The sequence below is a fragment of the Zingiber officinale genome, chromosome 8A (genome assembly GCF_018446385.1).
Source record: "Zingiber officinale cultivar Zhangliang chromosome 8A, Zo_v1.1, whole genome shotgun sequence".
In the NCBI taxonomy this organism is placed as follows: Eukaryota; Viridiplantae; Streptophyta; class Magnoliopsida; order Zingiberales; family Zingiberaceae; genus Zingiber; species Zingiber officinale.
The window spans coordinates 107519367-107532634 of record NC_056000.1 but is presented as its reverse complement, the minus strand read 5'-3'; the positions used below and the strand labels follow the sequence as shown (position 1 = coordinate 107532634).

Sequence of the window (13268 nt, the reverse complement as noted above, 5' to 3'; positions counted from 1 at the left end):
TAATTATTTTTTAATTAAAAAATTTAAAAAAATTAAATTGTGCGTGTCCCGCACAGTATCAATACTCTATATATATATATATATATATATATATATATATATATATATATATATATATATATATATATATATATATAACGCAGTGGTAAAGTGGCGGGACTTATTCTCATATAACGATGGTTCTAATTTGATGTTGGATATTTTTGAACGTCCATGGAGTTTACTATTAATTTCGTTGGGAGTCCTCATCTATTTATTTATTTATTTATTTTTTAAATATAAAGCTTATAGACCGTCCATTTATAGAATTCTCTTCTCCTTGATATCCATCCATATTTTTTGAATTTATTTGATAGGCACTTCATGGGATCGACCGTCCTCTTATAGAATACCTAAATTATATATAAAAATGTTTAATGTAAAAAAAGTTATATAATAATTTGGAAAACTCAAAACCCTACAATTTTGACTTGTTTTTTAGACAACGAATCTTAAGAAGAGGCGTTTCTTTCTCGCCAAGCCAAGCCAAGCCAAGCTCCAATCGAAGAAAGCATGAAGCTTCGGATCCGCTCCATGGCGACGAAGGAGACCCTGAGGATCGAAGCCCCCGATTCCTGCTCCATCAACCATCTCAAAACCCTCGTCGCTCGCGCCCTCTCCACCGCCGCCTCGACTTCCTCGATCTTGCCGGAGTCGGTTCGCCTCTCCCTCAACCGCAAGGACGAGCTTTTCGCCTCATCGGACCAGGACTCCCTTCAAGCTATCGGGCTCACTTCTGGCGACCTCATTTACTTCTCGATTGCCTCCGACTCCCAAACACTAGCCCCGTCGGCGACCTGTCGCCCCTCTCCAATGGGAATATCGAATCTTCATCCGGTTTCGCTAATGGATAATCTCGGGGATGACGGTGATGCATCGGTAAGCCTTCGATCTGTGAATCTAGCTCTATTGTCTTCCCCCGTCCATGCTTCGAAGGTAAATGCAGATAGCTCGAGTATTGGGCAAGTTTTGGTTCCAGATAATTCCACCGCCATAGCCACAGAGCCGATTGTATCTCAACTAGAGGAAATAATTCAAGAAGATGACAAAATGGAGGTAGACGTAGAGGACATGATAACGGGGAAGTCTTTCTCGGTTCCTTGTTTTCTTGAGAGGGTTATGGAAGCCGAGAAGGGGGAGACTGAGGGCATTTTGGGGCGGCTTGTGATCACCATCCAAGCTGTTTTTCTTGAGTCAGGCTTCGTAGTTAATGATGGTGGAAGTGGCTATGGATCTCGATTGCCTGAAGGATGGTCATCAAAAGCTTCTAACTTTTCAATTCATTACACTCTTCCTGAACTCACAGAAGCCCGTGATGGAAGGAACGCCAAGGCAGCCATATTGAGGTTCTCGGTGATGGGGAATTATGCCACGGTTTATGGATTCCTGAGTGGAGCTCATCCGGATGTTTACCGAGTCTGTTTTGATCTGCCAAAGTTGGCACCTATATTGTCCTCATCATTTGATTCCCTCAGCGGATCTGAAGAAGAAGAGATTTTTGAACTGTGGAAGGTTGTCAAGGATATGCTCTCGTTGCCTCTTCTCATTGATCTCTGTCACAAGAATGGATTGCAATCGCCAGCTTGCTTTATGCTCCTTCCTACAGATCTTAAGATCATGATTTTCGAGTTCCTTTCAGGCATCGATGTTTCTAAGGTTGGCTGCACTTGTTCTGAGTTGAGGTATCTATCATCAAATAACGATCTTTGGAAGAAGAAGTTTCTTGAGGAATTTGGGGATGTTGATGAAAGGTTACTTATAGGAAGAAGCTGGAAAGATAAATATGCAAATTACTGGGTGAGAAAAAAGAATGCTGACAAGAGGACTGAAAGGAACATATTTACTATGCGGAATACGCGGTTTGACCCATTTATTCCACAAAGATTTCCGATGATGGGGGGAGATTATGACAGGTTCCCTGAAATTGGCAGCATGATTCCAGGTGGTCCGAGATTGGGATTTGCACCTCTTCGGGGTCGAAGGAACTTCTCCCCTAATTGCAACCTCGGAGGCAATGAGCCAGGGTTCCTTGGGTAAAATGCTTTCATCTTAGTAGTTGTTCAATAAGGCGATACATTGCATAGTTTTTACCCTCTTCTTATTCATAGATGCTTTCAGTGGTTCATTCTGTTCATGAGTTTGCTAGGGAAATAGCTGCTTTTGCATGTATAGCATATCAACTGAACTCAGTTTCTGATTTGTCTTTCCATCAACAATGTTTTATATACAAGTCATGTTTTGGAAATGCAATATGCAATATGGCACTGAGTATTCTGTTCTTTAATTCATGTGGTGTAGTCTTTGACTATTTTCCAACTATAGGTTTTAAATGCCTTGAAAGTAAATTGATTTTTGCCTAGATAGAGGTTGCCTTGTAAGTGCAATGTATTATTTTCTCCTAAATTAGATCCTCACTAAATGATTGGTAGTAAGAAATGCTAAAGTATCAACAAAATATATAACCCATTCGTCCTCCAAATAGGCAAGAACCACTTTATTGTTCATTAAGGATATTAGCAAATTATGCCTCTTACTCCATAGATAACCTAATAAATGGCTTCCATTATGATTCGTTTTGTTGGAGATGATCGTCGAGATTTTCCATCATTTTCATCTGGTTACACATCATCCTATCTGATGAACACTGTATCACCTATTCTAAAGAGCTCAAGTACTAAACTTATTCTAGAGCCTAGAAATATTTCTCTTCACTCTTCCTCGCTTCCCCCTCCTCCCTCCTCTCCTTCAAGAGTAGACATAGCCTTAAATTGAAGAAAACGGAACAATTAAGGAATTTTTTCCTAGCTTCCCCTTTATCTTTCCGTAAGTAAAACAAAACCGACAGTGCTTGGTTTATGGAAATAACCATACTATACAAATTATCACATAATAAATACTTAATTTGATTGCAAAAATTAATTTAGGATATCAGTTTCTCGTGGAAGAATGACTTTTTCTTTATAAATAATAGTTATTTTTTTATTCATTCCATTCATCAAATATATAAGTGTTTAAGCATTCAAAAGTTTATATTATGATGTGAACTAGGCAGGCAACAACTTAAGTAGACCCAGCACGTTGAGTAGGCTGATTAAGCTAAACGAGCTAGATGGCTGGTGACAAACAAGATGATCACATTGGATGAACCTATCAAGCAGGTTCGTCTGAATGGACCAATCAAATTGGTTGGGCTAAGCGGGTTGAATGAGTTAATTCCATTTGACAAAGCCATTACTCTAGGTTTGCAAACTACAATTTTCTTACCAAAAATATCAACGCCCACGCCATTATTTAGAAAAATAAACAAAGAAACGCCAATAAATAAATAAAAAATAAATAAAACCATGACAAACGTAAAGCTTTAGATTTATGACTTGAAACGTATTCTCGAGCCATTTGCATTTAGAAGCTGGACGCAATTTCGTCAGTTTTGGGATTTGGTCGAGACGTTCGACTGCTACTAAGTCGCCTTCTATACTTGCTCTGTCCAATGCCGAGAAGAAAATCGGTAAATATGTGCTCATATTCTGGCATTTTACTGTAACCTGCAACCATATAAGTAACTTGTCTCAGGAGAAACACAAGCAAGACTAGTTATATAAACACCTATCATTCGATCAACAATGAAGAACAATTGAATTCAAAACTACAGAGGAAACTCCAAATGGACTAGTGACCAAAAGTGAGAATTATTTGAATAAGTTGGTGCGAGAAGAAACAATTTTCCTGCGCAAATGCAGTTCTATGAACTGTTAAAGCATGGTACAATTTGCATAACGTGGAAAAATGAGATGCTTTAGTTATTAACTAATAATGCAGGATTTAGGAGTTAGGGTTTAGGAAAATACTTAGCTGTCATGTTCAGTAATATAACATGGTTTGATTCCATATGGTAAAAATATCTAAATGAATGAGAAAGACCAAAACATACATGTGGCCACTTACCAGGAAAGTAGTTGATATCTATAACATAAAACCTGTCCCTTGTTCCGCGCTCTCTGATTATGTCTATGTTGAACAATCGAAGGCCCTATACGTGATAAACATGGGACGAGATTATATTATGCTAGCCTACAAAACATTATTCGGTACAATATGACACCAGTAGAATCCAACTGACCAGTCGATTACGGAGCTCCTTGGCAAGTTTCTCAAGCAATGGCCTTGGAGGGAGTTCTAGATCGATTATAAAGTTCAAATCAGTGACCAACTACTGCCGAATATCAATATACATAGAGACCACACGAATTGCACAGCTCCTACCAGCAATACTAGGGTCCAAATCGGCATCATCTGCAGATGCGGCTGCACATGAAACTCTAGGAAACCGAAAAGCGCCTTTATTGCTTACCTGTTCCCGCTTATCGACATCGGGAAGGGAAAATCGACGAACAACTTTTACTGCCTCTCCAACAATATAGACCTTGAAGAGAATACCACCTTTGAAACGGTGAGGAAAATGTTTTAGAAGGAATATATGCAGAGACTAACTAGTCAGATAACATCCAAAAATCACATACCATGATTAATGAATTCTTGAAGAACCAAGGGTGGATCAAGCATCGACAATGAAAACTCATCATAGGCAAGTGATAACTCATGAGACTTAGCACTGCCATCCACCAGTAATGGTTTAACAACTGCATGCATAATTAAAAGAATTATGAGTTGATCACAGACATAACTTTCTTAGAACATGATATGCGATATTTTGATTCAAAAATAGGAAGGCAACAAGATGTTGAAGGAGGGCATTACCTAATGGCAGACCAAGCCTAGCTTTTCTAACAGCTTCAGGGATTGATGATGGTTCTTTGCTAATAACTAATTGCTTTGGAACGCCAACTTTACCTGGAAAAGAATTGAAAATTTCGACTCGGTATCGATTATAATTATTCGAAACTAGAAGCAAAAGCAATAAATAAATATTTGATGCCTACTAAAAGTTAGCAAAGAGAATCTCAAAATCCTCAAAAATTCTCTAGTCAAGTGATATATTACACACAAATTTCTTTAACAAATGAAGTTTGGATGAAACAAACTAGGGTAGAAGCAAAACTAAAACAAATTACCATAGCTGTCCGACAAGTTTAAATCGACTACGACCTGAAGCATTGATTGTCGATTATGAAGGTGTTGTATGGAAATTGGGGGATCAAGAACAGTAACTCCTGGATTCTCTTCCCTATAATCCTTCAAAAAATAAGGAAAGAGGGTAACGACATGAAAGGAGAGAGAGAGAAAAAAAATCCCAAGTCATGCATATTTAAATGCAACCTCAAGAGATATCGAAAACTAAGAGAATGGACAAAGATGTATGAAATCTTGACACTTGTCCTATCGACAATCATGAAATTAGAAATCAATGGATCTGCAGGGTTTTCACAGTACAGAATAGCTCAAAGTACCGTATTCTCTCATTGGCAACCCATATATTACTCCGAACTATTATCCTTCAGATTGGTTAAATGAGCACAATTTAGATGATGAACTATCCGGATCGGCTAAAGAGGGAAGAATGAAGACTTTTATTTATTTACCTCCAGAACATGTTGCCACTCTTTTCCAGTGAACTGCAAAAAAAAAAAAAAAAAAAAAAAAAAAAAAATTATAGATTGATAAGAAAAGTTGGATGAATGCATTTCCTCAAGGATCGTAAAATGGGCCAGTAAGAGGAATTCTTAAAAGGAAAATGACTACAGTCTGTTGCCTGTTTTCATAATAAGGATCTTTCATCTAGCTACCAAAGTTTAGTGCTAGCCTTGATCATTCTTAGCCTAGTTTTTCTGAGTGATTAAATGAAAGATCATCAAGTTTTGGACTACTGACCTTGTGAAGAACAATGTCAAAAGGACCTTGATCCAGAAGAGACCGGCTCTGATCAATGGCCACAAATATAATCCCTTTCTTCCTGCATGTCTCAATATATGAACATTGAAATGGAAGCGACTTGCAAATCTTAAATCCGATGCAATAAAAATTAATCAGTCTCATCAAAAAGTCAGCAGCATAGCATAGACAAATCAGATGCAATTTGTAAACAATGAACTAAACCGTTAGCAATGTAATTAATTAATGTCTAACAGAAGAAAACTTGAAAGAAAAAAAAATCTGATTGCACAGTTCAAAAAGGTTAAGAACAGCCATGTGACAGAAAGAAGTAAAACAAGGTCAATAAGGTTCACCTAGCCAATCTTTCGAGCTTTGGCTGGAAGAAGCTCTTCACTTTTTTGGACGTCAGAGCGTACCCGACGATGAGCCTCTGCTGCGGCGGCAGATGAGGTAACGACATCAGGTGCACCTGCTCGTTCTCCTTGTCCTCGTCACTCCACGGGACAGGGATTCCCAGGTCGAACCTCATTCTCCGGCCGGTGTAAACAAAAGCCAGAGTTTGGAATCGAGGGGACGAGAAGCGAGAGCAGGGAGAGGGGGAGGAGATAATTGTGAGGCTTGCGAGCCTGGTATTTGTAGAAGACGGTCAGTCAAACAAGTAGCTGCAATCATTCCCAGACGCCACACAGATTCTGAAACTAGAGGACAGTGCACTGGCTCTAAGTCTGAAACTCTCTATTCAAACGAGATACGAAATTTGCTCACGGCTCCTCCAACTCAAACATCAGTGGCCTTGTGTGATCAAACATCAGGAGCGACAAGTCTAAAACCATAATGAATGAATTCTACTCCCTTAGTAGAAAATATCAGTGCACAGGAATTCCAACTTGCAACAGCAACCATAGATAAACACTCTCTCTCTCTACCCATCAATACAATGTGGCAAAAGCAATCATCATATACTGATGTAGAAACAAGCCATGATTCAGGAAAAAAGTGTGGCTGTGCCTCCCTGTGAAATATATTAATTCTACAAATTTAAAAAGCTTGTATTTAGGGGGCGTTTGGTTCTTTTCTAGGAATAGGAATTGGAATGAGAATCATTATATTGTGGAATGGGAATGAGTATGAGCATGGATATCACTCTTAAAAGCAATATTTGGTTAGTTGCATATTTTCTATCGGAATAAATCAAAATTTTCTTTTTTATCCTTAAAAGAAACTAAGAGAAAAAATTAGATGTGAGAGAAAAATATGATGAAAGAGAATGATAGAGAGAAAGTCTCATGAGAAAAAATGAAGAGAGATAAAGTGTGCTGAGAGAAAATAAGAAAAGAGAGTGTGATAGGAGAGAGCATGATGAGAGAAGATGAGAGAAAAAATATGATGTGAGAGAAAGTATAATGAGAGAGGATGAAGAGAGAGAAAATGTAATAAGAAAAATGAGGAGAGAGTGTGTGATGAGAGAGATTGAGGAGAGAGAAAGTATGGTGAGAGAGAGTATGATGAGAGAGAAAGTGTTATGAGAAAAAAAAAGAAAACAGTAAGTGTGATGGGAGAGATTGAAGAGAGAGAAAAGTGTGTTGAGGGAAAAAAAGGAGGGAGTGTGACAAGAGAGATTGAGGAGAGAGAAAATATGATGAGAGAGAAAGTATGATGAGAGAAAAAGAAGGAAGAGAGTGCGATGAAAAAGATTGAGGAGAGAGAAAGTATGATGAGAGAGAAAGAGGAAAGAGAGTGTGATAGGAGAGATTAAGGAGAGAGAAAGTGTGTGATAAAATGATGAGAGAGAAAATATGATAAGAGAGAACAAGGAGAGAGAAATGATATGAAAGAAAAAATAAATAAATATATTTTGATATTTGATATTAAGGGAGAAAATTTTAGTTTTAGGTCAAGGGTATTTTTGGGATAAAGGAATATTTTGATTGATGAAAATAGAGTAATGACTCATTGAAGGGGAGGTACATGGGAATGAGTTATTATCCAATTTCAAGGATTCATCCCTTATTTGCATTCCTATTCCTATAATCCAAACATTAACAATGACAATAAATGATTCTCATTCTCATTCCCCACTCCTATTCCCCTAAATCAAATGCCCCCTTAATTTTAAGCCCGTGCAAATTATGGTCCGAAACATATGGAGCAATATGATTGTGCAAAGGCGGATCCCGCCGCCCAGCGGCCCCCTAGGCCTGGCCCCACAGGGATCCTAGGAGGAGGTAAATCAGCGGTGAATGCTGGCCCGGGTAAAGCGTGGTGTCTCCGGAATTTAACACAGCCGGCCCAGATTATTCATCCAGTGCGCGTCCGTGGACCTTCGACCCTACGACTCATTGTGCAAGGATGTCACGCCTTAACCAGTTAATCTAGCCCGCGGGGGCATATGGAGCAATATGATTGATCGAATTGGAGGTAGTTTCTGAAGTAGAGCCAAGTGTGAGGTTCATTTTTGTTTGGAAGAAACATAACTGAAGAAGCAAGAAATGGCAATGGAGGCCAGGGAGGTCCTAGTCGAAGAGGAAGTCGTGTCATATGTGTGTGACTGCAATTAAAGATGATGCTTTCCCATGAAAGGCAATGCCAAGATCTTTTTTTTCTTTTCTTTTCATTTTCCCCAGGCCATTGGTTTCAAACAAAAACATGAATAATCTATTCATGTGATGGTGAATGACTCCTGTCGATCTTTCAAGTATGATTGATATAATGTCCCAGGCATTTTTTTTCATATATCTCAGAATTGAATATCAATTTTAATTAATTAATAGATTAATTTCTTTTAATGAATGTTGATATCACTGGACTAATAATTAATCCGTTGTGAATGTATTTCAATTTATCTTAATGGTTGATGAAAAAATTCATCAACCAAAAAAAATAAAAAACAAGGAGGGGCAGTATACGGAATGGCACGTTATTTGTTTGGCAGAATCTGTCCAAATTACTTGGTTCCACTTCTGGCAAATATGCCAGCAAATATAAGAAAAAATATTTTCTAACATATTTTATAATCACACTAAATAGTAGAAAAAACCATATGTTTTTTCTATTAAAATGATTTTTTTAGAAATAAAAGTATATTAGTGTAAACTATTTTCCAAATAAATTAGCTTAGAAGATGGCTCAAATCGAGTCAAAATGGCATGACCTGTGACCTTCTAATTTGAGTCGGGGATAGGCCCATGAGATCGAGGTTGTGCTCTAGTACTTGCTCAGTCTTGTATCCACTCCCATCACACTTGGGTTGGGTAGGTCGAGTTTGTCAAATTTAGACATTGTGCGTTTGCTATTTCATAGATGATCCAGTAGCATAATACATATTTTTTTTCTTAAATAACTCTAACAATTTTATGAAATAAGTGGTTGTGCAAAACATTTAACTAGTTCAATATTATATTACATAGGACATAAAGCAGTACTCTTGAAGTGGGAGTATATTGAAAATTCAATTATAGCAAAAAAAAAAAAAACTCTTTATATGGATGGATTCTTAACGTATAATCAATTATATTGTTATAGTAGTTTCCATGGATTGACGCAATTATATTAGTTTATACAAAAGTATTATTGTCAATAGATTTGGATTGCTTTTCAGCAATACGAAATGCCTTGTTGGTTGTTTTAATCCATCCTTGTATGCACTATTATTACTAGATAAATTTCTCGTGATTTCCCTTCCTTTCAAATAGTAGAAATTCATCCTAAAGGGACCGCTAAGATTATAATTTCACCTTGTTATAGTAAGTTAGCATAAATCTACATTCATATGTTGATAAATCGTGCTTAAATTTTAAAGTCATTTTGTAGATTGTGTTTCACTTATATTTGTATAAGTCAATGAATATTTTCCTATATTTCAAAACATTCAAGACAGGCTATTAATGTTTATAACTATGGTTTCAATTTTATTGGAGCCCCAAATTTATGATATTTTAATATTCTCTATTATTTTTTTAAAAGATCACTTTTAATTTTAAATTATCTTTAATAATATTTATTTTAAATTTTGGTTTATTTTTATGTTATTTGTTAAAGATTTTTTCTTTTTAAAATCTAATCTACTCTTAGTTTCCTGCATTGATTATCAAAAATGTGCGCTCTCATAGTCATGGTGATCTCATGCCCTTCCTCTCTATTGTAAATGTTCTTGTGCCTTTTTCCTCATTTGTGTAATGATCTTGTATCATTCCTCTCCCTCATCGATACTCTCTAAGGATACTCTTTTTTTCCCTCATTGGTGATCTTCTTTCCTCACTCTTTCTTCATCTCCCTGGATAAAAATAGAAATTAAGGTTCCTCATTTATTTGATGCAAACTAAAATGCTAATATGTTTAAGCATCAAGTAAACAATGACCACATGTTATATATGGAAATTAAATAATAAATATTAATTAAGAAATAATCTTATAGAATTTTTAGAAAATTTTAAAATTTTTTCATGATTTAAATTGAATTCATATTTTTAAGGGCATAAATTTATTAGACCTTGAGTGAACGTTCACTAGGTTCAGATGTCTAACCCAAATCTCTCTGCCAGAGGAACGATAGTAGCAAGTATACTCGACCGGTATCGTAATTTCCTCCTACAAACCACCAGAGGACACGGCTATGAGACCGCTTGGATACCCACCTACCAGAGGGGAACCAAGCCCATCAACACCCCAACCCATTTATGAACAAAGACCTGCAAGAACGAGATTCAAGGGTGGAATGAATAATGAAATGTGAAATCTACCATCGGCCCAACAACAAGGAGACACCATGTTCATTATCCCAGAACAATTAGGCCTTTTTGATAATGCATTCTCACGCTGAGAATCAATTACAAAAAACTGTCGCCAATGAGGCCTTTACTAATCCCAGAGATAAAATAGACTACACGGAGAATCTCTTAGGAGAAATTGAGAAGATAACATGGGTGCAATGGCGCATGAGCTACCCGACAGAGTATAAAGCCCTCATTAATACTGGAAAATGGAGAGAAGGCACTCAGAATTTCCTCTCGCAAATGAGAAGGGTGTTCTCTTCTGAAGATCCTACTCAAGGATCAATAACCATCCAGGACGTTGCTTATCGAGATATGGAGAAACTCTCTTGTGATAACGTCAAGAACATCATCCAGTACCTGAATGACTATATGAGACTAGCAGCCAAAACTATAAAAGCAGCATTTGACACCAAGTACCCAGGACTGAACGTCAGTGTCCTACCAAAGACACTTTTTGCTTATAAATTTTTAGAACAAGAATGCAAAGATGCAGCATTTAAGCGAGCTTTAAAGAACTTATCTTTCTGTAGCCAAATTCCAATACCAAGCTACTACAAAGGGCAAGAGAAGAAGAAATAGGGCATCAGGTGCTCAAAGACTTATAAGGGCAAATCACATGAATCCCATGCTAGGATTGAAAAATGCAAGCACCTCATACAAAACAAAAAGTGCATGTGCTATCTGTGCGGGCAAGAAGGCCACTTTGCCCGAGAGTGCCCTAATGAACGCAGAAACATCAAAAGGGTCACAATATTTGAGCAACTAGACATCCTTGATGACTGTGATATACTATCAGTACAAGAGGGAGAAGACCAAAGCGACACCATTTTCAGCATTTCTAAAGGAGAAGAGGACGATGAAGATCTCCAAAGGTCCATACAAACTCTTAGTTTATCTAACCATTCTATACTTATGCTTGGACAGTTAGAAGGAGGCTATCGCCCCCAAATCAGAGTAACAAATGAACAACTCAGTTGTCTACATGAATGGCACCACAACGAGCCCATTATTCCCCCTCATCCAAGTTATTGTATATGCTGCAAAAGGGCTACATTACAAAGAGCAAGGATTCATTGCCCAAGATGCTTAGTCATGGCGTACAATCTTTGCGGACCTTATTACTTCAACAAGGAGGTACCCATCGCTCCATCAGCACTAACTCAATTTTTTTCCGAGAAAGTTATTACAAGGGCAGCAATACTACATTTGTGGTGTGAAGGCGAGATAGAACGCCTTCAAAAGGAAGTTGAATATTACAAAACCCAGTATGAGGCACTATTACTAGAAAAGGAACCGGGTCAAGACTTCCAGCAGCTAGAAAAAGAGAAGGAAGCTGAAACAGAAACTGCTAGCATGCTCCTAGAAGAAACACACCAAGTTACAGTGCAAGAAGCCAGGGGCCCTAAACTGGTGAAGAATATGCTGTATAATCTTACAGTTGATATGGAAATTCCCGAAGTACCAAGGTTTTCCCTGAAGGCCATACTAGACATAGGAGCCACTACCTGTTGCGTAGATCAAAGGTCTGTACCCCCAGAGGCCCTAGAAAAGAATACATTCATAGTGAGCTTCAGTGGGATAAACTCGCAACAAACGACTAACATGAAAATGAAGTAGGGAATGATGCTTTTTGGTGAGAACATATTCCGAATCCCATATACATACAGTTTCCCCATGGTACTAGGGGATAATATTCAAATGATAATTGGATGCAACTTCATCAAGGCAATGCATGGTGGACTCTGCATCAAAGGCAATGTCATAACTTTCTATAAGAATCTCACCTCCATTAACACGTTACCTGTTGCAGCTGCAACAATAGAAGAGCTTGATCTGGAAAAGAAGAATACATCTAGATCAACGAGATGGTCAACTATTCTATTGGACCTTCCTAACAGAGGTTTAAAACCCAATTTGGTCCCTTACTACAATCACTAGAGGACCAAGGATATATTGATGACAACTCACTACAACACTAGGCAAAAAATAAAATTGTCTATCTGCTAGACATAAAAAATCTGGATTTCATTATTGAAGATAGACCCCTGAAACACCTGATGCCGCTCCAAAATGAAGCCTTCTCTAAACATATCAAAGCACTACTGGAAATTGGGGTAATTAGGCCCAATAAGAGCCGACATAGGACCACGCCAATTATAGTCAATTCTGAAACCATAGTTGATCCTAAAACAAGAAAAGAGATAAAAGGGAAGGAGCGAATGGTCTTCAACTACAAAAGACTTAATGATCTTATGAACAAAGACCAATACAACCTTCCTAAGATCAACACTATCCTAAAAAATGTTAGTAACAGCAAAATATATTCCAAATTTGACTTAAAAAGTGGTTTCCATCATGTTGCTATGCATCCAAACTCTATAGAGTGGACGACTTTCTAGGTACCCAATGTGTTATATAAATGGCTGGTCATGCTGTTCGGCTTAAAAAAAATACTCCTACCATCTTCCAGCGAAAGATGTACAACTGTTTTAAAGGGATGGAGGATTTCATTGTCGTCTATATTGATGATATCTTGTTATTCTCTCCAAATGAGGAACAACATAAACACATTTACAAAGGATGTTATCAATATGTCAGGAGCATGGGCTGATACTCATCCCTATA

General features: G+C 37.5%; 2 protein-coding genes across 2 annotated transcripts; one reads left to right on the top strand and one right to left on the bottom strand.

The window, feature by feature from the left end:
- The first annotated feature begins 469 nt into the window (after positions 1-469).
- LOC122009911 (putative F-box protein At1g23770) lies at positions 470-2323 on the top strand. The gene has a single exon (XM_042566225.1). It carries the CDS (start codon positions 553-555, stop codon positions 2074-2076), a length of 1524 nt encoding a protein of 507 aa, XP_042422159.1. The 5' UTR covers positions 470-552; the 3' UTR covers positions 2077-2323.
- A 955-nt stretch (positions 2324-3278) lies between these two features.
- LOC122009910 (inositol-tetrakisphosphate 1-kinase 3-like) lies at positions 3279-6718 on the bottom strand. Its single transcript, XM_042566224.1, has 10 exons — positions 6225-6718; positions 5869-5950; positions 5580-5612; positions 5112-5232; positions 4798-4890; positions 4560-4679; positions 4303-4479; positions 4160-4215; positions 3985-4069; positions 3279-3584 (listed from the first exon to the last, which is right to left on the bottom strand). The coding sequence occupies exons 1-10, from the start codon at positions 6398-6400 to the stop codon at positions 3442-3444; spliced, it is 1086 nt and encodes a 361-aa protein (XP_042422158.1). The 5' UTR covers positions 6401-6718; the 3' UTR covers positions 3279-3441.
- Positions 6719-13268: the final 6550 nt, after the last annotated feature.